We start from the raw sequence: 27127 nt of genomic DNA, 5'->3' as shown, positions 1-27127 counted from the left end.
TACATCCGTTTCTTATGAAAAATGTTAGTATCGACGATGCGCAATTTGGTTTTCGTGCCAATGTCTCAACCGATTCTGCTATTTTCAGCCTGAAAAACACTGTCAAATATTATACTAACAGAGACACTAGTATATATGCCTGTTTTTTGGACCTAAGCCGAGCTTTTGACCTGGTAAATTATAATTTGCTATGGTCGAAACTCAACAAGCATAAAGTGCTATCTAATGTTATAAATCTTTTGAGATATTGGTACGAAAACCAAAGCAACAAGGTAAAATGGGGCGACACACTTTCTAACGACTATAGGTTAGAATGTGGTGTACGCCAGGGCGGGTTAACATCGCCGGACCTTTTCAACATTTATGTGAACAGCCTGATAGAGGAACTGAGAAGCACCAAAATCGGTTGTCATGTCGGCGGAGTTTGTATTAACAATTTAAGTTACGCTGATGATATGGTGCTACTCAGTCCCTCTATCAAGGGGCTACGGAAGTTGTTAAGTATTTGTGAAAAATACGCTTTAAGTCATGGACTTAAATATAACGTTTCCAAAACGGAAATGATGGTATTTAGATGTGGAAAGGGTCCGGACAGTGTCCCTCCAGTGTATATGAATGGTGTGGAAATCCGGAGGGTGGCGACGTTTAAGTATCTTGGCCACATCTTGACGGAGAATCTCAGTGACGATAAGGACATCGAGCGCGAGAGGAGGGCGCTTGCCGTAAGATGCAACATGATCGCGCGTAGATTTTTCCGCTGCAATGAACAAGTTAAGAACACTCTTTTCAGAGCGTTCTGTCAAAACCTGTACACTTGCCAACTATGGTTTAACTACACAAGACGCTCGTATGGTGCCATCAGGGTGCAGTACAATGATGCCTACCGCATCCTGATGAAACTACCACGATTTTGTAGTGCGTCCATCATGTTCGCATCAGCAAGAATGCCCGACTTCTTCGCGATTATTCGCTCCAGAATAGCTTCCTTTTGGGAGCGACTACGCCACTCTAATAATGAGATTCTCCGGGCGATGTGTGAGCACTTGGATGTCGCCATCTACCGGTATTGGTTGACGCAGCATCGCAGTGCGAATCGAAAATAATGATAGAAATACTATACAATAATACATTATTGTACTTATTTTTGTTATTACTTTTACTGTAGATTTTAATTATTTTTATTTTATTTATAATTTTATTGACTTTTGTAATAATATGGGTACATTTTGCCTGAAATAAAGAACATTATTATTATTATTATATTATTATATTTAACCAAATTTTTCGTCAAAATCGGTTGAACGCTTGAGCCGTGAAAAGCTTATAGCTTGGAGAATACGCTGTTATCCCGTAATGCATAGTAAATCATTTTTGATTCCGCCTTTTCCTAGCCTTTTAAAATATAAAAAATAATGGGTGAGTATAAAAAATAGGGCTACCACCTGTCCGTTTTTACCCCAAATTACCCTAAATCCCTGTCACTATACTATACTTAATTAACGCCCTATGCCGTACGTAATAGTAGTCGATTCGCCCTAAAGTAGGGCGAAATCCCCAAGAGTGGAAATACTGGGAAACCGAACCGAACCTCTAAGTATCTCCACCACAGATTATTTACACTGTACTGAGCAAAGAGTGTAAATCACTAGGTACTGGTACACCACTGGTACACAGAGAAGGACTCAAAGCAACCAATCAGCAGTGCTTCCAATCCCTGAAAATAGTGCATTACACCCATAGATTATCCTGATTATCTACTATATTCATTTTCATTTACATATCACATACACATACATTACATATTTGAGGATTTAAAGAAAATATAGTCCTTACAAAATGACTCCTTACGCGCCATTTAAACTCTTGGGTCAACTGTAATATCAAAAGTAGGTAGGTGAGGTAGGTAAATAAAATGGTAAATACATAGATATATAGATATCTCAGAACAAGGACTGTATAGATATGGGTAAATAAAAATAAGGACTAAAATCCAACTAAAATCGTACTTTTGAAATTAAATTTGACACGAAAAGTTAAAATGGCGCGTGACTTGAGGGGTTAAATTTTACGCGTTATATTCAAAACAATGTCAAATATCCAAATATAACACGAAGAGAATGCAGTTCGCGATCGTTACAATATGACGTCATAGCCACGGAAAATGGTACAGTTGACAAAAAAGAATATTTTATTTATTACTTATGAGTTATGATATTTAATATTTTTATAGATGAACGTTTAGTAAATCGTACATGGTATATGAATACCATGTACGAGTGTATAGTAATGTAATACATCAATTTTATACCTATACCAAAGTGTTCGTATTGATGTCAAAGAATTTATGATGGTTTTATATACTTACGGTTTAGTTAGAACTGGCGCCTAGTAAGATCCTTCTATTTGATGTTTTACCCGTAGTCCGGTTCAGTTGTCCGGTCAACCGGACTATGGATAAAAGAAATTATCCATGGTACAGTTGACCGGACCACGGAAGATCTAGTGCTTAAGCTAGATAACCTTTTTGATAACATTTTATGGTCTAGTAAAACTAAAACAATCTAAAACTTGGATGATGTAATATTACATTCATGATTTCTTAAAAATTAAGTGCCTATATTTTTGAAACGAAACTTCCTTTCTGGCTTTAATCGCTTGAATTCCAGAGAGAGTTTTTTATTTGATAATATTATATCCATTTCCATACAAAGTATTAATTCCGTAAGCATAATTTTAGCAATTTTTTAAAGAGTTTACCATGTTTTCGCAGTTTTTAGTCCAGTAGTAAACAGGATCATGAATTTAAATCTGGTCATGTACTGACTATAGTACTGAGGTAATATATTTTAATGAACACAGGTCTGTCAGCGTTGTGTGCTAACGCTACTCGAAGGTGTGCGGTGCGGGTAGGGTTGCCAGGTCCTAAAACCGAAAAGCAGGACAGACCAGTCAGTAAAGCCGGACATTTGGGTAAAAAGGCCGGACCACCTTAATTTTTAGTAACTAAACAACACGATTTTTTTCACAACAAAGAAAAATAGGGCTTTTTGATCATTTACCATAAAGCCGTCTTAAATTCTAATGCAAGAACAATAAAATTCAATGAACCAGTCCTATTTTAATTATCATTCTTTACTTACTGTTGTAGAAAAATGTAAAGAGTGGTCAAATTTAAAAAGCCTAACAAAAGCCGGACAGGCCGGACACCGCCTAATTTGGCCGCACAGGCAACCGAAAAGCCTGACTGTGTCCGGCTTTATCCGGACGCCTGGCAACGCTAGGTGCGGGGAAGTGGAAGTCGAGGTAACTGCATTATCTGGGTGGTCGTAAAGTACGTGATTTTTGTGATTTTTTGTTTGTAAATTATACATAAGAACTTGAATTAAGCAATGCTTAAAATGAATTGCAGTCCCATTTTTCTCTAATCTAACCGTACACACAAAGCTTAACTTATGAATAGGTATTTTAATTAGCCCTGGATTTTGTTTATGTCCCTGCTAACTATCTACAGTAGGTGGCAGAAAATAATATACATCGATCTTTAGAATGAGATATCGTTTTTGTAGAGCGTTGTCTCTGTCACTCAAACCTTTGTGACGTTTTATCGGTCTCAAAAACAGATACTACGCTCTACGAAACCGCTATCTCTTTCTAAAGGCCGACGTACAATATTTCCTGCTGTGTTCGGGTTAATCTACTGATACTTTCCAGTTGCGATGTAAATAGACCTCCCTACTTATTCTGTCAATAGAGCGATTCTACTATGAGTAATGTGGTAAGTAGGTACTCCTCTAGAATAATATAGATACATACTTTCGGTAAGTGGGTACATAATTGCTTATCGGAAATAGGAACCTTATAAATAAATAACAAATTAGATGAATTAAAACAATGGTTTTACAAAATTGCTGTTTATTAAAACTTCAACTAAGTAGGTAAAACCCTAACGTTGTTCCTAGACCTAGTAGGTAGTTTAGGTATCTACCTAGTATGTAATTTATTATAGTAATACCTACGGTGTCCTAATTCATTAGGTTTAGTAACTTTTCTGGTTTTCTTCCTTATTTGTTAGGTTTATGTATGGTATGCCTAATGCCTTGTCAGAAGAACCAGTATAGAACACAACGTACAAGAAAAACAAAGCAAACGAGACAGTGGGAAGTATAACAGTAATCACAAACATTTTTACGGGAGTAGTGTACATTTGATAATGTTTTATTTGGATGTTTCCCTCGGTGGTAGTGCTATAATAATCCGTAATGAATTTCTCCCATTCATCCAGTTTTCGTTCCAAGTCATAACTAAAAGCGCGCGTTTGGGAGGAGAAGGGAGCATCTAGGCGGAGCATGGCCAGGTCGATCGCCGGGAATCGTGGATGCATGTAAATCGCTATCACGTATCGGATGCACATTTCGTCGTCACATTGCACGTTCGCTATGGTTGAATTGTTTCTAGTGCAGTTAAAGTTCCCCTTCTGCACATATGTATCGCTTGCATATTTGAGACAGGAGGCACCCACGAGCAGCCAAGACTGCCGCCATAAGACGCCTGGGCATGAGCGGAGGTTCTTGTACGAAATATCCGATACACAGGCCATTGCTTTACCCCCCTGTTCTTGCGCTTCATACAAGCTTTGAAACATGTCCATGTCTGCACTACAGCTGCCGCTTTGCATTAAATACATTAAAAATATTTTTAAAAACATCATTCGCTTATATTTTAATGATAATAATGAGCTCTGACTGAAATTGGAAAGCAAATTCTTCACAACGGCGACGACGATTTGATTGACATCAAATGTGTCAAATTAGGAATTTATTTTTATTTTTGTGATTTTTCCTTTTTTTCCACGTAGCCGTAGACCACCCGTAGCACAGATATGTCCTGTCCTGTCCTTATTCTGAGACCCGTAGACAGAGTACGTATTTTTGAAAAATGCATCGATGCAAATTGATGCAAATAAGATGCAAATGCAGTGCACGTCAACCACGGTCTAGTCTCTGGTCGTCTCTCAAAAACAGTCAACAGGATGATTTTATTTACAGATCATATTATTTAATCGCTTGACTTACCTAACCAAATCCTAGACCTAAAATTGTTGTTATCAAATGTATAAGTATTCGTTTTTCTTCACTGCTTACTTTTACAGAATTTAAAATGCCACATCCAGAATATCCACGAAGCAATGTCTCAAAATTTAGTGGTTATGTTCCAGAGAAGTATGTATTTAATTAATAGGTACATTTAATTAATCCGTAAGCCAATAATTTTAGTAATCCATACAGTAATTTCCAAGGCTTGACTTGCTTGACCCATGGGGCCATGACTTTAACAACGTCATAAAGAGATAGATAAATATAAATATAATATAAAGAGGGCAGGGAATATACTTTTCATTTTGTATATTATGTAGCCTTTTCACCCTTCTCTCTAAATATAGATTGAGTAGGCGTCAAACTGAGCATCTAGTTAGTCCTCATAGATACTAAGTACTAGTCTCTCTAGCAACCATTACATCTAAAAGGCAGCTACAAAGAGTGTAATATAATCACAACGTGGGCAGCTATATGAAAATGTTCTCTCGAATGAACTACTAATTGGGTATTTGCCTACTTTTGAATTTGATAAATATTATTACTTTATTATAAACTAGGATATAAATAATAACGTACACTGAAAAAATATTAAAATCCAACAAAGATTTACAAAGTTACAGGCATTTTTAATTTTGGAGTGGGAGGGTCTTCTATCCCTTTCTCGCAAAACGAAAATTTATATGAAACCGCACGAAGCTACTATGGCATTAGTAGGTGTGACGTCAAACTGCTGTATCGCTATCTCTGTCTAATCAGAAATATTTAAATGCTTATAACTTTTTTGTTATTTGTTATTCAGTTTGCGTCATTATTTTTATTCTAGTTTATAATAAAGTAATAAAAAATTGGAGTCAAATACCCTATTATTGAATACAAATCATGTATACTAAAAGCTACAAAATAATTACGTAGGTACAAGGTACCAGTCATCAGTCATGACCCTATTCATCAATCTAGAGCATTGATCAGATTAAACTAAACAGATTAAACTAAAACTCACCTAACGATTTTTAGGGTTCCGTTCCTCAAAAGGAAAAACGGAACCCTTATAGGATCACTTTTTTGTCTGTCTGTCTGTCTGTCTGTCGGTCTGTCAAGAAACCTACTGGGTACTTCCCGTTGATCTAGAATTAAGAAATTTGGCAGGTAGGCGGGTCTTATAGCTGGCATTCGGGCAAAAATCTGAAAACCGTGAATTTGTGGTTACATCACACAAAAAAATTAAATTGTGGTCATAAATTAATAATTAGTATTTTTAATTTTCGAAGTAAGATAACTATATCAAGTGGGGTATCATATGAATGGGCTTTACCTGTGCATTCTAAAACAATTTTTTATTTATTTTTATGAGTCATAGTTTTTGAATTATCGTGCAAAATTTCGAAAAAATACGACTGCGGTACGGAACCCTGGTTGCGCGAGCCGGACTCGCACTTGGCCGGTTTTTTTAGTCTGATCAATGCTCTATATTGATGAGGAGAGATGGTGTGATGTCTGGTTTCTGGTACCTATCTAATCATTTTCAGCTTTTAGCATACATTATTATCTGCACCATTATCCATACTAATATTATAAATGCGAAAGTATGTCTGTCTGTCTGTCTGCTAGCTTTTCACGGCTTTGGTAATTTGGTACAGAGGTAGCTTGCAACCCGGGGAAGGACATAGGCTACTTTTTATCCGAGAAAATTTAAGAGTTCCCACAGGATTTTTAAAAACATAAATTCACGCGTACGAAGTCGCGGGCATCAGCTAGTTACCTATATTTCTTACAATTAAATCGTATGCCTAATTCAAAAAATCTTTTACTTTTTTTATTGCGACTGATAAATCACTGTTTTGAAGCGGAGATGGTGCCTGCGACTTCATGGTTTGGTTGGTTCAAGTTTCGTGGAAACTCTTTGATTTGCGGTATGAAAAGTAGCCTTACATAGATATCCATCTACTGGATAACTGGATACAAACTCGGTACAGTACGCGGCCGAAAGTAATGTACATCGACCTTTAGATGGATGGATAATAGATGGTAGATTTGTAAAGCGCTGTCTCTATCGTTGATACCGACAAAACGTCATATAGGTATGAGTGTCAGAGAGATGGACAGATGGATGAAAATCTAGCAGGCAGAGAGACTGACAGTCAGGCACACTTTCCCATTTATACTTAACTAGGTGATGCCCGCGACTTCGTTCGCGTGGATTTACATACGCAGCCGAAAATTATGTACATCGACCTTTAGAAGGAGATTTGTAAAGCATTGTATCTGTCGTCAAGACTGACAAAACGTCACATAGGTATGAATGACAGAGACAACGCTCTGCAAAGCCGAAACGACATTCTAAAGGACGATGTACATTATTTTCTGCCACGTATTGTAAGTTCGGTTGGACAAAAATCAGTTAAACAGACGGGCCGTTATAAGCAAGCAGATAGACAGACAGACACACTTTCGCAATATTAAGTATGGAAACACTGTTGGTATGGATTAATTTACAGATACGCATTAGATGAAGTCTCACCAACTGTAACGACTGATGAGAGTTTAACACCTAACCAGCCGGCTCGTTTGACGCAGCGAACAATCAATAAGTTTCTCCGGCCTTTGACAAAAGATTTAGACGAAGTACCGCCGAGGTAATTAGCACCTATACCTATTATTTACTTTTTATTCGATTACAAGTTAGCCCTGTACTGCAATCTCATCTGGTGGTAAGTGAGGGGTTAACTTGAAACGGATATGTCAGTTTTATACTTATACCTACTTAATCACTTGGACAAACAGAGAATTGGTGCAGTCATAATGTTGACAAACAACACAAACTTTTGAGAACATTATGGAGAACTCTCAGGCATGCAAGTTTCCTCACGATGGTTTCCTTCACCGTTAAAGCAAGTAAGTAATTACTTAAAGCGCAGGGAACTCCGAAAATTTTGACATGCGTGCCCGGGATCAAACCCTCGATCTTCCAAATAGGCGGCAAACGTTTTAACCACTAAGGTATTAGGCTCTAACTAAGGTATTAGGAAGCCGGTGGATTCAGGCGGCGCAAGACCGTGGCGTGTGGAAGTCCCTACAAGAGACCTATGTCCAGTAGTGGACGTCTATCGGTTGATGATGATGATGATTAGGCTCTATTCGTCATTAATACCATTATTATAGAGCAGCTATAAATGACCTAACGGATACTGTAATCGACAAGATGGTTCAAAAAGACAAAGCGTTTTGGGTGGACAAACCTGGTGCCAACGCTTATACGCTAACAGATGCTTACTATAATTATGGTATGACTACGGAGAAAGTATTGCCACGTAAGTGAAATTATGCGGGTGGCCTAAGTACCTACTTACTTACATATTTTATATCGAACCTAATTACTTACGCCGACAACGATTACTTAGCTAAAGTAAAGTTTTTTGAAAATATGTTGTCCCTAATAGCTCAAAGGATTACGAAGCTGAAGTGGCAGTGGGCATGGCTAGTTCGCAAAACCGATAGACGTTGGGGTCTCAAGGTGCTGGAATGGTGACCTCGCACCGGAAGACCCAGCGTTGGAAGACCCCCCACTAGGTGGACGGACGACATCAGACGAGTCGCAGGGAGCCGCTGGATTCAGGCGGCGCAAGGCCGTGACGTGTAGAAGTCTCTTCAAGAAACCTATGTCCAGCAGGGGACGTCTATCGGTTGATGATAATGATGATGTCCCTAATTGGATTTCACCGAATAATCAGGTGGATTCTACTGTCTATGGGTAAGTATAACTGCTTTATTCCTTCATCTAAGAAGTTCTCGGTGATATTTCCAAGCGCCAGCAACTTTAGCAGCAGAATATAATATACCTAATAGTCCTCTTTAGCGAAGATCTGATAACACAGAAAGATAACTATTGTAAAACTGTTCTAAAATTAAATATATGAATAGATGCTCTTCTTACGATTTCACTAGCCACTATTGAAGTACCTACATAACTTATGAATTACTAGCTGATGCCCGCGACTTCGTCCGCGTGGAATTAGGTTTTTTAAAATCCAGTGGGAACTCTTTAATTTTCCGGGATAAAAAGTAGCCTATGTCACTCTCCAGGTCTTTATCTATACCCATACAAAAAATCACGTCAATCCGTTGCACCGTTGCGACGTGATTGAAGCCAACAAACCAGCAAACCAACAAACCAACAAACCAACAAACAAACAGACTTTCGCATTTATAATAAGGGTACTGATTATGATATTCACAACGTAGGTTCCGTACACCTACACTACTTATTATATTGTAGTTCTACAATTTTTCCTTTTACATAATTCTAATAATACCATACTTCAATAGCTCATCAAGATGTATTTCCTCGTTCGTATCAGTATGACCTGGAATGTGTAAAATATCGACGCCAGCATGCTTGTGATGGATTGAAACAAACTGAGAATGTTCAGGTACGTTAGACATGTCTTTAAGTATTTAATAACAATTTTTTTGAACTTGGAACATTCGCGAAGTGGAGCCACACCATTGATGTTGGAATCCCCCTCTACTTGATGAAGCATGTGGGCGGGGTAGGCGAGCCGCGGATATGAGCAAACGCTCATATCAAAGTCTTTTGAGCACATTACTATGGGCCATTTTTGCCCAATTGTCACCGTGATTAGAGCTGCCGTACAAAACTCGAAAAGATGCAGAGTTTTACTGTAATTATAAGGCGTATGCGAAATAAGAATGTGAGTCCGGGTAAATAAAGGAATTTCTTTCGTCCATAAGATGAAAATCTACTAAAATATTTGTAGATCGAGGCATAATCTCGAAAAATTATATCGGTTGACAATGTTAAGAGCGTTCATACACAATTACCGATTTTTTAGGAATTATTCATGTGCGAAGTGCTACAGATATTAGGAGTAATAACGAATAAAAAGGTTGAAATATTTAAGAACAGAAAGAAGATTCTTAAAGATCTATTGCAAATGAATTATAAATTTTATTGAAAAATAATAATCCTATCAAATCCTTATTCTTGCGGAAGACGTTTACTAATTATACGATTTTGAGTGCGACTTTAGTCCGACAGTGCGTCTTTAGTTAACATATAATCACGAAAAACACATATAATAAACAGATTATCGGGTTATTTCTAACAAAGACATTTATTTCTAACATACAAAAACTACAGTGATATCAAAACTCAGTCTTTCACACAGTAAATACTCAAAGCCCCGTTTGTTTTAGTGGTTTACTAAAACATCGGAAACACACGAGTATCTCGTAATGCCTACAATAAGAGAAGCTATCCATACGAATAGTCTGACAGTGTCACTTAGAAGAATATAAGAACTGTCTTGTGGGCACTAAAGCCACCGAAAGCCTTATGAGAAGAGTTTTTCGATAGAATGACCTTCTCCCAACTCTTGACACACTCATAAAAATACGAATGACTGCTTACAGATGACCTAGAAATATCAAAACAAAAAAAGAACTGTGCAGTTATGCATGGTCTTTTAGTAAATCCTACTAAATCACAGGCTACTTTTGAAATTGGCCCAGCTACGAAATTGAAACAATTTCGTAGCTGTGCCAATTTCAAAAGTCTTCCAATCATAGCTAATGATGATCACGTATCGTGGTCAAGCAGAGCAAACTTTCCGTGTGCGTAAAAGTGAAAACTCTAGGGCAACAAGATTATAAAGATAGCCAGACGTGAAAAACCGACTAGGATACCCTTAAGGCTCTTGAAAACTATCAGACAGACGGTTACGAAACAAAAAATGTTCGACACCTTGGGTCACTGGTGATTTGTGAACCAGTGAAAAAAAACTTCACATCCATACAAAATTTATTTTTAATTTTCAAAAGGCTCCCTAGAACATTTTTGTATGGAACTCTTTTTTGAGACTTTGCATGTGCACAGAGCTTGAAGGTTTTCTTTCAGAAAAAATATCCTAAAAGTCACAATTGTACAAAATTTATAGGAGTACCTTAATTACAAATTATAGACCTATCTCAGTGCTAACAATGCTTTCAAATGTCATCCTAAAAATTCTGAACAACCAGCCAACCAGCTTCTTGAATAGACATAACATATTATCTGAGAATCAGTTTGGTTTCCGGAAGGGAAAGTCTACAGAAGATGCCATCAACCTTCTGACTGATCAAATTGTTAATCGTATAGAAGCTAAGAACAAAATAGTAGGCGTGACTATTGATCTCACCAAGGCTTTTAATACCGTCTCTGTTCCTATTCTTGTAGGTAGATTAGAAGCTATTGTTATAAGGGGATATACACTAGGTATCTTCAAGGATTATCGCTGCGGTCGGGAAAAAAAGATGGCCAGCAAACAAAACAAATTCATATAAAAATTTCCTTCATTTTCAAACAAACAAAGAACTTGCGAAGTGGTCCTACGCGTCAACGCTCTTAATTTTGGGCTTGCGTGTGTCGATAATTTTATCGACAGTGTATTTTAGTTAATAAAGGCTAAACATCTTGTAGTACCTATTGTTATAAAAAAGTTTAAGTACTATAGCATAATTTATAGTAGGTAGTAATACAACAATAGTAGATCTATTTATATAGTAAGACTTCCTCCGGCCTGACTGACAGACTGATCTATTAACTATCTAGTCTATCAAAATACTTATATAAAGTCTATCAATCCGCATATGGCCAGCATGGTAGACTACGACCAAACCACTCTGAGAAGAGACCCATACTCTGCAGTGAGCCGGCGATGGATTGATCATGATGATGATGGACAACAATAGATTGCATATTTTATACTGTGCCCAAACAAGACAGGTATATCATGGATTGACTAAGTATTCTACAGTATGACTAAATTATAGACATTTCCGGTACCATTATTGATTTTGAAATTGTAAGTACAGGATCTCGGCTGAAGCGAGAAGATTGGTGACTTAGGTAGGTACAGACTGATATTTAACATACCTACATAATATAAGTCGAGTTGAGAACCTTTTTTTCGAAAGTCAGTTAGAAATCGTCATGTATGTAAATAAATTTTAACAATGCCATACCATCTTTAACTGCCCTTTAAGATAGCCAATAATTATGACGTATTGATAATTATTATCGATATCGACTTCCAATTGTTACACATCACTATTTGTCAGTGGCTTGTGTATTGCCAGTGACGTACAAAATTTTTCACAATAATTTAATTAATTATTTTTAAAGTGATTGCTTTGAGCGACATGTACTTTATATAGTGAAACATGTTTTTCAGATGTTTGCACAATAAGCACAATAATTATCAACGCTTGGAACATGATATTAAGAACTGAAAATATTTATTGTGCAAATTTTTATCATAGCTGGCAATACAATACTTGAATGGTACTTCAAAATCAACCCTACCGTTAAGAAGATACAGACGATTTTTGCTTGTAATTTTTTGACCAATAGTAGAGTCGCGATGGCTGTGTGCTGAATACGCGATTCTTTAAGATAGTGTGCGAAGCGGCTCGCGCGGTTTTCATACAAAAGTAACTTCATCAGCGTTCTATAGTATTTATTATTCTAGGAGCCACACTATTAATGAAAGCACTCATAACTATATTCCAAAAAATAAAACGACTGTATAGTACGTGACAGGTCGAGATGGCAATCGGGGTATAAGGCGAGGAATGTCCCTCACACCCTCACGTCACCCGTACTATCCCGCACCGGACTAGCGCGGGGGTTGTGCAGATGTGCGGGACGTCATCATCCCGATTGCCATCTCAACATGTCGTAAACTATACGTGGTATCTCCATTGTCTGGGCAATGAGGAGCAGGATATTTTGCTTTTGTCAGGTGTCCCAAGACACCTCATAACTTGAAGAGTACGAACGAAAGTAGGTCATGTACATCGGCCTTTAGAATGACATTTCGACTTTGTAGAGCGTTCTCTCTGCCACTTATACCTATATGACGTTTTGTCAGTCTCAACGACAGAGACAGTGCTCTACAAATTTGCTATCTCCTTCTAAAGGTCGATGTACATTACTTTTGGCCGCGTACTGTGCATCATTTAATTTCACGTTTCTACTCCTCATTAACCGTGAAGACAAAAGATCTATTCTATTAAATTATGAACTACTGATAGGTATATTGTAAGTAGAAAAACTGTAACAGTTTTTTTTTAATAAGACGCTGAATAAAATGAAGTCATTTGTTAGCTTAGGTTCAATATGGTATCATCATCATCATCAACCGATAGACGCCCACTGCTGGACATAGGTATTTTATATAGGGACTTCCACACGCCACAGTCTTGCGCCGCCTGAATCCAGCGGCTCCCTGCGACTCGTCTGATGTCGTCCGTCCACCTAGTCCAATATGGTATAGTTTTTGTATTTTTAGAAACCTTTGGCTACTTATTGTCACACATGCACCAAGAAATTTACTGCAAAAGGAAATAAATATGAAACTGCATCAGATTCAATGCAGAAGCGATGGCGGTACTATCCTGAACTTACAGCTACGTTGATGCCACAGGAAATTCGCCAATCAATGGATGAGTATGTAAATGAAACTGATTTTTTTATCCATACTAATATTATAAATACGAAAGTGTGTCTGTTTGTCTCTCTGTCCGTCTGTCTCTATGTCTGTCTGCTAGCCATTCGCGGCCTATTTGTTCAACCGATTTTGACGAAATTTGAAATTAAACTTTTATCCCCAATTTACCCCCCTTAGGGGTGAAACACACCCTCCAAATTTCATGTCTCTAGGATCAGCGGTTTAGACTGTGCGTGGATATATAAGTCAGTCAGTCAGGACTCAGGACTTTGAATTTCATATTTATAGATGGTCAATCTATCGGTTGTTGAAGACGTAAAGATGAACGTGGGCATTACTGGTCCCCAAATACTTACTTTTTAGGGTTCCGTACCTCAAAAGGAAAAACGGAACCCTTATAGGATCACTTTGTTGTCTGTCTGTCGGTCTGTCTGTCTGTCTGTCCGTCTGTCTGTCAAGAAACCTACAGGGTACTTCCCGTTGACCTAGAATCATGAAATTTGGCAGGTAGGTAGATCTTATAGCTGACATTTGGGGAAGAATCTGAAAACCTTGAATTTGTGGTTACACCACACAAAAAAAATTAAATTGTGGTCATGAACTAATAATTAGTATTTTCAATTTTCTAAGTAAGATAACTATATCAAGTGGGGTATCATATGAAAGGTCTTCACTTGTACATTCTGAAACAGATTTTTATTTATTTTTATGTAGCATAGTTTTTGAATTATCCTGCAAAATGTCAAAAAAATACGACTGTAGTACGGAACCCTCATTGCGCGAGCCTGATTCGCACTTGGCCGGTTTTTTAATAAACATATTTATATTTAGTGGATCTTCAAGCTGCCGCATTGGTCCAACCCTTTATAAAATTCTGACGTGAATGTCTCTAAGCATGATGACGTGCTGAAACTTTTATCAAAATTTCTTTTTTCAGGGTGGGACGACCATTCAAAAATGAAGCTTGCAATTGGTACTACGAAAATTATCCACCAGTTAAATATAATTGTATCATGCGTAAATTCTCAAAATAACGTTTGAATAAAATATCGTTTGATCTTTACGCCTTTTATAATTTATTGTTTTGGACAATAAAACTGTCCGTTATAATTTTGTCGTCATTATTTAAATTCCCAGTAGTAGGTATATAGTAAGTATATAGGTAGAGATTGCTGATACCTTGATAAGTAGTGTATATACAGAAGAACTACCATACCAGCTTTTGACATGTGACTTTGCTTTAAGTTTGCACACAAAAAAGCAATCTCTTCTACAAAAAAATAATCGCAATCGCAATCGACGCGCCTGATGCATCTGATTCGTGCCATTTTCTGTACTTACCGAAAAAGGTGTCTCCACGGTGTCTCTATTTATATAACTCTTGTTTGAACTAATATTTTCTAAATAACTTTTTTTTGAAAATCTACTAGGGCTATTTGAATACTTTTTTTAATTATTTAATGTAGGGTATAATTGTAATATAGTCAATATAATAATTTTTCTAAAAAATTAAGTATAAAGATAGCTATTCTCTATTAAGTTCTCTATAGTCTTAAAGATAGATATAAGTCCCTCAAATTGCTATTGCGCTGGAACCATGTCTCATTAACAACGAAATGACGTCATTTTGACGTCAGCCGAAATAAAGTAAAATATACCATCAGCTCACGAACCCATACTAAACCTATACTGAAGTTTCGTGCATCAGCTCGAAACTCGTCGTCACTAAAATGGCGGCCACGCGCTTTAGCAATTTGCAGGACGTATAGCATGCCAGCATGATATTAGATAGATGAAACCTCCTTGCATCGAGTTTTTCTAGGGTTTTTCTTTTAAAATGATTGAATCAATCTGAATGACGTCCAGTTTTTTGTTTTCTAGATATTCAAATTTCAAGTATGTTGAACACGACTTAGCAAAATAAATTAAAAATATAAAGTTCCCATCCCCTTTAATACAGCGATGCCGAATCAAAACGATGGCCTCTTCCTCCTCGAGGTACTCATTGATAAAGTAGTATTTGTGAAAAGTCCTTGTTTTTCTGATAAGGATTTCAGAACTTGCATCAACATACAATGCCCAGGAGTCGAGCCTCTAGAGATATGTGATGATGAGCCCGGAGAATGCATAGCAAAAAGTACCGGTCCATTTATAAAATCCTTTAACAATGGAAAATCCTGCCTGTTTTCCCTCACTGAGAGTGATATTTCGAAAGCAATGACCAAATATCCAATAAAAGTATCAGTTTATAAATCCCTGCCATGTGGTTGCCTTCCCACTAAAATAATAATGGGAGAATGTGAAATTGATATGACAAAAGAATTCGTGGAAGCACGCCAAACCTTTCTGGCAGATCCAACGAATGTTAGCTATCAAGCTCTTAAAGATTCGTTTCGGATTCTCGGACCAGATGGTTCGGAAACCGGGGAAATCGTCATGTTTTTGCGTATATCTTGTTTCGGAAAGCTTATTATCACTAAATTCCAAGGACCAGGAGGTCCACTAAACCTCGGAGCTGAAAGAGGTTCTGCTGTCGTCGATAGATCATGCGCACCGAACAAGGATTTTCAAAGTATGCAAGATCCTTGCGCATGCGGTGCAGCACGACTCTCTAAAACTACTGCAGGACAGCTTTGCAACGTTAGAGGTGGAAGTGGAGTTTGTCCGCCAGGTAAATCAGTGTAGAAAACATGCTCAATTTAATTTTTTACATAATCCTGAAATTTTTGTAGCTTGATTTTGTTTGCAGCTAGAGATCCATATAACAGTACGCCTTGCGAAGATCCTGATGATCCTTGTTACTGTTCGGGACCTAAATCACAGCCCAAGGAACAAATGGTGTGTCGAAACACTGACCAGTATTGTTTACACGTGCCAAAAGGTTAGCACAACTTAAATATTTAGTAACATTTCTAAGATTATAATATTCTTCTTCTATATTGTATAGTTTTGCATATTAATAATAGTAGCTAGATAGGTATAGGCTGTAAATTTGTTAGCCAAGGCGTGCACACATTACACAAAAATAAACATATTATTAGTCAATGGAAAAATTTTGATGGCCAGGTCGCACAAAGGAATTCGAAGAGATAGGCACGACTCTTGGTGGTAACGAGCTAAAGATAAAGGTCCCCGCCAGTGCTTCAATTATTAAGAAGATAAGTCAAACACATTGTATGATGCAATGTCCTTACACTAAAGGAGCTTCAGAAGGCGGACCATGCGAGCCACCCTGTGGAAAGAATCAGATAAGTTTGGCTCTTCCTACCGAAAACATTTGTTGTCATGGAGCACAACCTGCTGAAACACAGTTTACTTGTACAACGGAAGGTTGTACTCAAGCGGCCAAGCACAGTCAACAAGCAGCTCTGGCGCGTGGTGACGGCAAACCACATCTTGAATTACCAAACCGAGACGTATTTGTGTTAAAAGTAGCGAAAACTGCGATGGTTCATGAAAAGAAATGCAAATTAGAGCTCGAGCTTGTCACGCCCAAAGGACCTGATAAAAAACCTCCCATTACGAAAATGAACTCTTGTCTACAATCAGATATTGACTGTAGTTGCTGTGTTCGACGCTTAAAAAAACAAAAGGGAAAGAAAAAACTTTTTTAGGGGTTGGTCTATATAATATGTATTCAAATTCAAATTCAAATTCAAATTCAAATTCAAATTTCTTTATTGCGAATATGGGTAAACAGTGCAGATATTACAAAACAAAAAGGTACAGCCAAATTCTGCCTATTAGCATGCAATATGTTATGACTTATGATATACCGAACAACGTTTACATAGTTTTGATTAGTCAAATTAAATACTTAGTCACAAAAAAATACAAATTTAAATGATAATGTTACAAATGTCAAAAATTAAAATAAAACTAAAATTTCTCTACAAGGTAATCATTAATCGAGTAATATGTCTTTTCTAACAATAGTTTTTTCAATTTTATCTTAAATAAACGAAGTTCTCGCGTCTCAATTATATATTTGGGCAAGTGATTATACAAGAGTGGCCCAGTGGCAAAAAAACTTTTGGAGAAATGAGCGGTTCTACTAGGAGGGTGCCGCAGTTTAAGCACATGCCTTTTACTATTGAAGTTTTCATATAAATTCAAGTTTTGTTTAATAAAAATGATAGTCTCATAAATATATATACATGGCATGGTCAAAATATTATATTTCTTAAAATAGGGTTTACAACCTAAGGGTTTAAACATTTCTTTTGCGCTTTGAATGCAGCCTCTTTTTCTGTAGAATTACCCCAGAATATAATGCAATATCTCAACAGTGAGGCGACATATCCATGGTAAACCGTTAATAGTGTCGAAACATCAACCGTTTTACCCAACATATAAAGCGCATAGGAGAATTGGCTCAACTTAGTGCAAATATGAGTTATATGCTCTTTCCAATTTAGATTACAATTAATATTCAGTCCTAAAAATTTCGTTACATTTACTTCGTTGATAGGTTTGCCCTTATATCTCTTACCTTATATGTATCTCTAAAAAATGTTATTGATTTAAAACATTACACCCCTGAAATTGTAAAACATCCCTTGTTAACTACAATTTTCATTTGTTATTTTATTACCGTATGATTTCTATTTATAAACAGTTAAGTTGCTTAAAATTATAAATTTAAAGTCTAAATCATCGTATGTAAAATGACCTATAGTACGCGATAGGTCGAGATAGCAATCGGAATTCCGGCGCCCCGCACACCCGCATAGCCCCTGCAATTACCGGGGGTGCGGGCGAGCGCGGGTGACGTGTGGATGTGAGGGGCGTCCACCCGCCTCATACCCCGATTGCCATCTCAACCTGTCGCGCACTATAGATACCGAAAGCAAATATTTATATTTAACCTATATGCTTACTTACTTTAAGTTAGTGAATAGAGACAAATCCCTATGATTGTCTCCATCAAATTTGTTTTTATTATCAATTGTAATTGTATAATTAAACTACAATCTACATAATCAGTTTAGTTTATCTTAAATTGTGCCTAGCTAATGATGAAAAAAGTACATACATATTCACTGTTGCGCAGATTGCTGTCCCACTGGAAACAAGGTTGTGTTCCAAATTCCTATGGATTCTTGCGACCTGGGCCACAGCCAACGTGCACACTTTAATTTTTCTTCGGATGGAGTGGGAGACTTAGCCAGAGACGAACCTGGTCAACTTATGCCCACGACAGCACATGATTATCCAGGCGTTGTGTACGATTTTCCATCACAAGTAATAAAAATGAGAATTGGCAAGACTATTGAAATGCCCGGAAGAAAAACAAAACTTGAATATCAATTTATTACACCTGTTATGACACAGGAGAAGGTGGTGCCAGTTAAAGATACACGCACCGCGCAATGTGTGCCGGCGTGCTCTCCCTGTTGCCCTGTGTATTCTAGATGCAAGTAACTTGTGCACTAGTCTCATCCGCACTCGAGAGATCCTATTTTTTGGCCATATTAGATCTTGATTTCTCAGAATAAAATCAAATTTGAATCAGACCAGTGCACATTCTACTTTTTAAAATGTTATTTTAAATAATTAAATAGGTAGGTATTATGTTATGCAAAATTTTATTTTAATATTGTATTATTTCACTAATGTAATAAATTTTTCCAGTGTTAAAAAACTAATTTCTTTATTATTTATTTCTTACATAGGTACCTGGCTGAAAATGCCGTCTTACCGAGAATTGAAGAATGAACAGACATTGATAAATATCAAACATAATTCTCAAAACGATTTCTCTAAAGAACATAATAACAAAACACAGTTGAGTGTTTTTGATTATTTAAAAGTATTAAACTCTGTATATGGAGTTTCTTCTGAAAGACATAAACTATATACTTTCGATCCCGAATTGAAATCAACGTCTTTAAAAACAGAGTCAAGTAAACGCTCAATGTCCTTCTTTAATAAATCGAAATATGGTTGGGAATCTTATTCATCGGTTATAAACCCACCTATTCGACATACTAATAATATTTCAAATACAGGCCTATTTGGTATACAAGAAACATCAGTATACATTTTATCAGATAACTTTTGCCGCAATCGAACTTCAAGCACACAAGCTACAGCATCAATAAATAAATGTTTTCAAGTTTCGAACGAATTGCCTCATTCAGTAAGTTCTATTGCTATATCCACAGACTACTGTTCAACTTGCACTGTATCAACATTACCATATCGTGGGTATAAAAAAGTGCCAGATAACTTAACAAACCCCAAAATATATTTTTTTGGAAGAAAAAAAGATGAAAGTAAACGAAAGGGGATGGGATCTACGTGTTCACATACAAAATTACAAAAACAAAGCCAAACTTCAACTCACGAAATAAAAAGTGATGGAAAATCATCAAAATCTAGTCTGGCATCAGGTTCAAACACATCTGTACAAAAATTAAAAACAGAGTCAAAGGCAAAACAAACTAAGACTTCAAAAGGAGCTGCAACCACTATAGGTACCTCAAAAACTGTGACTATAAAGGATGAGAAACAGCGAAAACCCTGTCCAGCTTTAAAAGGTATGACTAAAGGAGATATGACGGTGACTGTTTCTCATATAAGAATTGGACCTAAGGAATCATGTCCCGTTCATGGAAATGAACCTTGTCAAGGACCAAAATGTATATTAGCATCATCTGGAGAGGAACAAGGGCCAGTAAAAGTCACCTCAGTGAATAATCCAAGAAGAGGGGTATTTGAAATAGTTATTAGAAAATTGACCGGGGCACCATTAGCAAAAAATGAATTGATGTTAGAGTGGACCCCACCACCCTCTCGGCCACCGACGTGCAGCGGTCTGTGTCCGATGCCTTGCCTTCCATCTAGTTCTTATCGTCCATCAAAATGTAAGCTGATAGTTTGCCGACCCGCGGGACAGTCCAAATGTTGTAAGAAAAAGCCATGTGGACAACCATGTCGCACACTGCCATGCAAACCTTGTAAAAAGTGTTACAAACAAGCTTGCTGGGGCAGTCCATGCAACCCGTGTAAACCTTGTCCCCCACCTTCATGCTCAGCACCTTGCGGAAGGCCCGCATGCGCTTTGCCTTGCAAAAGTTCACCATGTCTTCGGTTGTGTCCTGTCGGACGTAAGCGTCACCACAGGTCTCGCAGCCAACCTAGAATTAAATCGCACCACAAAAGGGTTTCACCATGTTGCAATCGTTCAAAAACGTGCCCTGTCGTTCGATGTCGTAGCGTACCTGGCCCTTGCATCGGGTGTTGCACCACACCACCCTTGGTCTTACCACGGAAGTGTTGCTCATCTACTTCATGCAAACCGCCTAAAGCATGTGCGAGTGCATGGTAGTCATGCTGCTGATAATTAATTTTACATTGTAGGTATATATAGTTGCAAATCATTAAACTTAAACAATTTGATGGTCTATTATATTACGAACAAAACATTTAATAAACTTACAATAAATATGAGAATTGTTTTATTTTAAGATATCTTGTCTATAAGTACAAAAATCAATAGAATATTTTCCTAAGCGAGGGCGCGTCGTTGCTGGTCGTGATTAATACTGCGTGGTCGTAAAAAAAGGGTCTCGTTTTGGATATAAAGGTAGTTTTTTTTAATTAATTTTAGGCAAACGCTTGACCACAATCACACCTGATGGATAGTGATGATGCGCCCTAAGATGGGACGCGTTTACCTAGAAGATGCCTATTCACTCTTGTTTAGGCGTGTTAGGATAGAACCATTGAATTTATATTCATCCTGTAGGACAGGTCTGTGGCAAATCTAAGAGACTGAGATACGGTGAATCCCTATCAATAATAATACTTTAACGGGTAATTTAATTGGGACAAATCAGTTAATGGTATTATGGATATAGATAGGTACCTAGTAGAATCCATCTTACTATATTCATAACTCAGACCAAATAGATTCATAGTAAAATGATATGATGTATAGGTACGTTTAGAATCTGGTCTCACCAAATTAGGTACATTAAAGTTACAAGGCTAATGCCCGGTCAATTTAGACTGAAAATTGGTAGGATTGTTCAAAACACTATTATAAATGAAATGTGAAAAGTCCTCATCGATCCGACACCTGGAAAAAAAATTACTCGGGGTCAAAGGTCACAAAAACGGGTTTTTCGCAATTACCAGCAAAACGGTAAGTTTATCATAAAATTAGCTCAGACAAAAATTGTAGATCAGATAATTGTTAATCCCACGCATTTTGGTTCTCAAAAAATAAGGAACGTCTGGCGGCAGTGGGATCTTACCACACTCTGTAACCTTAATGTACTTATGCTTTAGAAGCACTGACTTATATATTATATATTACTTCCATATTACTTCGTATGGACAGGGCTATTGAACAAACAAAATAATGCGATTTTGTTTGAAAAATAAGTAACGTCTGGTAAGTAAAAAATAAAGAACGTCTGGCGGCAGTGGGATCTTGCTCAGAAGCATTGACTTATATATTACTTCGTATGGACATGGCTATTGAACAACAAAATGGCACCGATTCAGTGGTACTTTAGCACCAGTGCAACCTAAGTGACGTCTGGATTTCAAACGGGTCGTTCATTAGTATCTAAGAGGTGGCGCTGATTTATTTGGTTCCAAAAACGTGAAAATTTTTGTTCACTTGGGCATATCTTGTCATTTATATCGATGTTTAGAAGTTGTTTTCTCTTTGGTATCAGAAAAGAGAATATAATCACTACCTACGCTATATGAAGTTTGAAATGAGTTTGAAGTTGTTTGAAGCGATTTTGAAAAGTACTGATCATTTATAGACTTTTAAATGCATTACACTAGCGGCACGCTATGATGGCCGGTTTGACACATTACAATAGTGATGTGGAATGTCAATTTATTCTCGAACAAAAAACAATTAAGTTTTGTTTTTGTACCTGATTAAATAGGTTTAATAAAACAAAAATGTATATGTTTATTTAATTTATTTGAACGAACTGAATATTTGAACGAAAATGAATATACATACTTTATATGCACACAAGAAACATATGAATACAAAAGATACCGAAAAAGGTGCCACAAAAGGCCATAATTAATCAGATTCGTCCATACTACTATTTTCACTGTCGTCACTGCTATCATCACATACATTAATAATTATATGTTCGTTTTCTATAATATTATCTATTTTCACATCTCTTTCATAATCTTCCCTTATTAATTTAACAGTTCTATTCACAACCTTTTCCCAGTCTCCTTTAGTCACATGTTCACAAGCTTCTTCTAATAATTTTAGCATTTTTTTTGTGGTAAATGGGGGTTCTGTATTGTGTCTTGCAGCATATCCCTTAATTTGAGCCCACACCAACTCAATCGCATTATACTCACAATGGTAAGGCGGTAACCGTATAACTCTGTGCCCATGTTCTAATGCTATTTCGTCAATGACGTATCGGATCTTGGTTGGTTTGTTTTCTTTTAAAAGACGTACTAATTCCGCTTTTAACATATTCATGTTTGCATCTACGCCATTTTTACGAAGCCATGCGACGATATCAGCTTTCTTTTGGGATTGGGCAGGTGGCTTGTCAATTTGCATCGAGTGGTATGGGGCGTTGTCCATAATTATAATAGATGGTTCAGGGAGGCTACACAACATTGAGGTAAACCATTCAGTAAACTTTTCTCCATTCATGTCTTCATGATAGTCTCCAGTGGTTTTTGACGCAAAAGCCATGAGAGAACCTTCGACAAACCCGTTGATGGTTCCGGCGTGACAAATTATAAGTCGCGATCCTTTTCCTACAGGAACTTTGGAAGTAGATGCTGCTGTGTCATCGTTCCAAGAACGGCCTACAGTATGGTTAGCATTAAGCCATGTTTCATCCAAGAACACAACATTTTGCCAATTTTTGATTTCTTTCACTTGCCGTAAAAAAGTATACCTTGCCATCGCTATATCAAATCTTTCCATCAATATTTTGCGTTTGTTACATTTTTTGTATCGAAATCCAATGGTCTTCAAAATCTTCGTTAAAGAACTTTCCCCACCGAAGAATAATCCAGCTTCCTTCAGTGAATGCACCAACTTTTTCTTGTTGGATACTCCTTCTGTAAATAGTAGCCGTAAACATGTCTTCGGATAGCATCGGCATCAAAGCTATCGATGCCTACGACTGGTTTTGCTCGTTTTCCTCTTTTTTGGTGTGTGAAGTTTATTTTCTTCTGTGCCAGTCTCGCCATATTTTTTTTTAGTTATCCGTCTAACAGTTCGTTGTCCAATATTAAGCGCATCAGCTACGCGTTCAACCACTGACGTTATAGGTAAAATTGGCCCTCCATTTTGAGCTTCACGATCGAAATAGTTACGAAGGCGTATTAGGAACTCACGTGTCTGACTATTTAGAACAGTTCTCTGCGTACGTTCGGTCATATCGACGAAATCCACAACAAAGGGCTTGAACAGAGTCCAAATTAACGAGCAAGGGTCAACAGTAATGCAGTATCAATATTTGAAATCCAAAGCCAGGTCAAAACTATATCACAATCGCATTGCACTGACAGTTTATACTTTTCGAAGCAACGTCAATTCGAAACTGCTTTGTTTTGCATTGAGCATTGACGCGAGTTTGCCGGAGGTAGTAGTTGTGCTAGCCAGCGATCCTATGTGACGATCGTATTAGATTCCATTTTTAAAAATTTATTGATATTTTTTTGCGATTTCAGAGGTTTGTCCACATAGTGAAAATTGTTCATATTCACAAGTACATTCACCCCTTAAATGGTGCAAACTGATTTTTCTACACTTGTATACATTTAAGAAATCAATTTAATAAATAAATTTTGAGTCCTAAACCTAAAACTACATTCGATAAAATTTATGAATCTCTGCACATCACTATCGTCAATAAAGTAATACAATTATTTCCTTCAAAGTCGTTATCAATTAATACGGAACTTCATGAGCGGACAAACGTCAAACCGGCCATCATAGCGTGCCGCTAGTTTAGGTATTATTTCATAATGATGTATTATCGACAGTAAAAGTATAAAAATATCTAAATTTACAAGTATCATTATCAGAATCAAGCTTCTTGACATCATAAATGCACCTGCTTATTTAATCATGGATGCAAAAGGTACACAAGTGCATGGAAAGGCAAAGCAATCTAAATCAAGGGCAAATCCGTGTCCTTGGCTCTGTAACCCAGTGCCAACTAGTGTACCCGCCCCCGGTAAAACACAGGCTGTTATACATCCTAGAAAAGATGTGTTTGTTCTGAAGGTACTTTGTTGTAACTCTTTAAATAATCTTTTATGATTGCGTCGTCATTTTCAAAAATTCAAAATCAAACTTTATTTATTTCATGTAGGACAACTAGTGTTACAAATGCTACGTCTGTGACTCTACCTACACCGGTTCAAAACGCAAATCCTACTGAGAAAAGCCGTCAAGAAACTAAGTTTCTGTATTCAAATCATACAAAGTTGTATGTAACAATACAACTTACTTCACCGTCTTGTGGGCAACTGAAAGCTGAGCCGGTTGCTTCCACGCTACTTTATCACTAATTAATCTAAATATATAAAAGAAAAGGTGACTGATTGTCTAACAGTATCAACGCACAGCTCAAACTACTATTAGGCATCCGCTAAGAAAGGATTTTTGCATAAGCATAAGCTTGTTGTAAAATAATAGCGTGAACTTAACAAGTGTGTTTTTACACAATGTTTAGTGTACTTAATGGCAAATCTAAAAATTCTGGAACCATAATACTATATAAGCAATTAATTGAATTTAATGGATTAAAAAGATAAAATCTGTCATAGATATTTGCATTATTTCAATTTCAATTTTCAATTTTACGGAGTTATGGAGTACCTTATATCGACAAAAAAATATTACCTATCCCGAAGAATCAGTATTGTTTTTCGGAATAAAAACTATACTATGTACTTATATACTGACCTGGAGTAATCGTAATTGAATATGTACTAAGAGAGCGGAGCGAGACCAATAATTAATCTATGGTACTAAGTATGCCAAGTTGCGTTCAAATCCATCCAGTACTTTAAGCGTAAAACGTGCTTAGACAGACAGACAAATAAAAATTTAAATAAAAGACTGCATTGGCTTCTACATCGATAATAAAGCTTCCTGCGATAAAAAAAGTTCTATTGTAATGTAATCTTTGTTTAAAATTGTAATGTTTTCATTGAAAAAAATATGTAAGTATCAAATGTACAGAAATTGTGCAGATAAAGTTTAATTATAATAGCTTGGTATTATAAACTGGCTGACATATCGACTTATGTTCATTTTAAACCGCTGCGTTGTCTAGAAACTTGAGATTTTGCTTATTGGTTTCTCCGATTTCTCTATAAAATAGACCGCAGTCAGTTTTTTCCCTTCATTGATAAAAGTTTGCAGAGAAAAGATATTAATTTTTAGGTCTATGATTAACTATATTTTTTATGTTTGGCTTAAGGTCGCAAAACTAGGACCAAACGGTGACCGTCGTTGCAAGATGGAACTAGAACTGGTGACGCCTAAAAGACCTGAGAAGCCCGTTCCATTCCGACTGGATACTAGAGAAGTTCAATGTGAACCGGAAGTTGACCCTTGCTGTTGTAACAAACCAAAGAAGAAAAGGAAATAAATCCACTTTCAAGGCTAAAACATCTATAGGATTAAAATCATTAAGTTTGCACAACAGATGTCCAACAATATATCTATTAATAAAAATATGAAAATCCCACGAAAATCCTATAATTTTTCCGACATTATCAATTCACAATTGACAGATCCTTGTCTTGTCAATGACATCACTGGACTGCACTGGGGTCTCGTTTACAATTATTTTTAGGGTTCCGTACCTCAAAAAGAAAAACAGAACTCTTATAGGATCACATCGTTGTCTGTCTGTCTTTCGTGTCTCCCAAGAAACCTACGGCGTACTCCCCGTTAACCTAGAATCATGAAATTTGGCAGGTAGGTAGGTAGGTCTTATAGCAGACATAAGGGGGAAAAACTGAAAACCGTGAATTCGTGGTCACATCATAAAAAAAATGTGTTCATGAACAAATAATTCAACACTTCAACATTCAAAGTAAGATTACCTACTATACCAAGTGGGGGTTAGGTATATATTTTGTCCATAATAGTTTTTGATTTATCGGCAAAATGAACCATGGTTCTACCAGAGAACCAGCGTCAATCAATCAGGTCTCTTGCCACCATCCCGTCTAATTCCGCCGGCTCAATGAGCGCAGGAATGGCAATGGTGGCAAGAGCCCTTTTGATAGTATCGTTACGAGAGCCATGCCTAAACAGCCTTCCAGAGCTCCTTTGGCAAGAGAGTCCATGGATTTTAAATTCCTCTTTTCCACACGGACATCTGTGCTGATGGCACAAAGGTGTTCCCAATCTGAGACCTAGACCCACATGAAAACTTTTATTAAGTATTTAAAAGTGTGCTGAGATTTGTGGATGGCAAGGCATGAAGACAAATACTCCTTAGATTCCTTTGACATTTGTTCCAGTGTTCTCAGTAG

The 27127-nt window shown here is 37.0% G+C and overlaps 2 protein-coding genes across 5 annotated transcripts; both read left to right on the top strand.

Annotated features, from left to right (window-relative positions):
- The first annotated feature begins 4361 nt into the window (after positions 1-4361).
- LOC117995831 (uncharacterized) lies at positions 4362-14678 on the top strand. 2 transcript variants are annotated; one of them, XM_069508577.1, is made up of 7 exons: positions 4362-4381; positions 5150-5219; positions 7592-7729; positions 8256-8404; positions 9420-9523; positions 13445-13602; positions 14541-14678. In XM_069508577.1, the coding sequence occupies exons 2-7, from the start codon at positions 5158-5160 to the stop codon at positions 14635-14637; spliced, it is 708 nt and encodes a 235-aa protein (XP_069364678.1). In that variant the 5' UTR covers positions 4362-4381; positions 5150-5157; the 3' UTR covers positions 14638-14678. The 2 variants fall into 2 exon arrangements, with proteins under 2 accessions (XP_069364678.1, XP_034839739.1); XM_034983848.2 differs by lacking the exon at positions 4362-4381 and having other exon boundaries at positions 5126-5219.
- An 848-nt stretch (positions 14679-15526) lies between these two features.
- LOC117995826 (uncharacterized) lies at positions 15527-20961 on the top strand. Of its 3 annotated transcripts, XM_069509054.1 has the most exons (4): positions 15527-16274; positions 16353-16484; positions 16670-17174; positions 18655-19058. In XM_069509054.1, the coding sequence occupies exons 1-4, from the start codon at positions 15566-15568 to the stop codon at positions 19025-19027; spliced, it is 1719 nt and encodes a 572-aa protein (XP_069365155.1). In that variant the 5' UTR covers positions 15527-15565; the 3' UTR covers positions 19028-19058. The 3 variants fall into 3 exon arrangements, with proteins under 3 accessions (XP_069365155.1, XP_034839732.1, XP_034839733.1); XM_034983841.2 differs by lacking the exons at positions 16670-17174; positions 18655-19058 and adding an exon at positions 19279-20961; XM_034983842.2 differs by lacking the exon at positions 16670-17174 and having other exon boundaries at positions 18657-19058.
- The last annotated feature ends 6166 nt before the right edge of the window (positions 20962-27127 follow it).

The sequence above is a fragment of the Maniola hyperantus genome, chromosome Z, assembly GCF_902806685.2.
Source record: "Maniola hyperantus chromosome Z, iAphHyp1.2, whole genome shotgun sequence".
In the NCBI taxonomy this organism is placed as follows: Eukaryota; Metazoa; Arthropoda; class Insecta; order Lepidoptera; family Nymphalidae; genus Maniola; species Maniola hyperantus.
The sequence above is the reverse complement of the archived record's forward strand: the minus strand, read 5'-3'. Positions and strand labels throughout refer to the sequence as shown.

Excerpts from the sequence above, each read along its gene's own strand:
- LOC117995831 (XM_069508577.1), top strand. The coding sequence starts at position 5,158 with ATGCCACATCCAGAATATCCACGAAGCAATGTCTCAAAATTTAGTGGT. Across the intron at positions 9,524-13,444 it reads AACAAACTGAGAATGTTCAG|AAACCTTTGGCTACTTATTG; the intron begins GTACGTTAGACA and ends TTGTATTTTTAG. Across the intron at positions 13,603-14,540 it reads ATTCGCCAATCAATGGATGA|GGTGGGACGACCATTCAAAA; the intron begins GTATGTAAATGA and ends TTCTTTTTTCAG.
- LOC117995826 (XM_034983841.2), top strand. The coding sequence starts at position 15,566 with ATGCCGAATCAAAACGATGGCCTCTTCCTCCTCGAGGTACTCATTGAT. Across the intron at positions 16,275-16,352 it reads AAGTGGAGTTTGTCCGCCAG|CTAGAGATCCATATAACAGT; the intron begins GTAAATCAGTGT and ends TTTTGTTTGCAG. Across the intron at positions 16,485-19,278 it reads TTGTTTACACGTGCCAAAAG|GTACCTGGCTGAAAATGCCG; the intron begins GTTAGCACAACT and ends TTTCTTACATAG.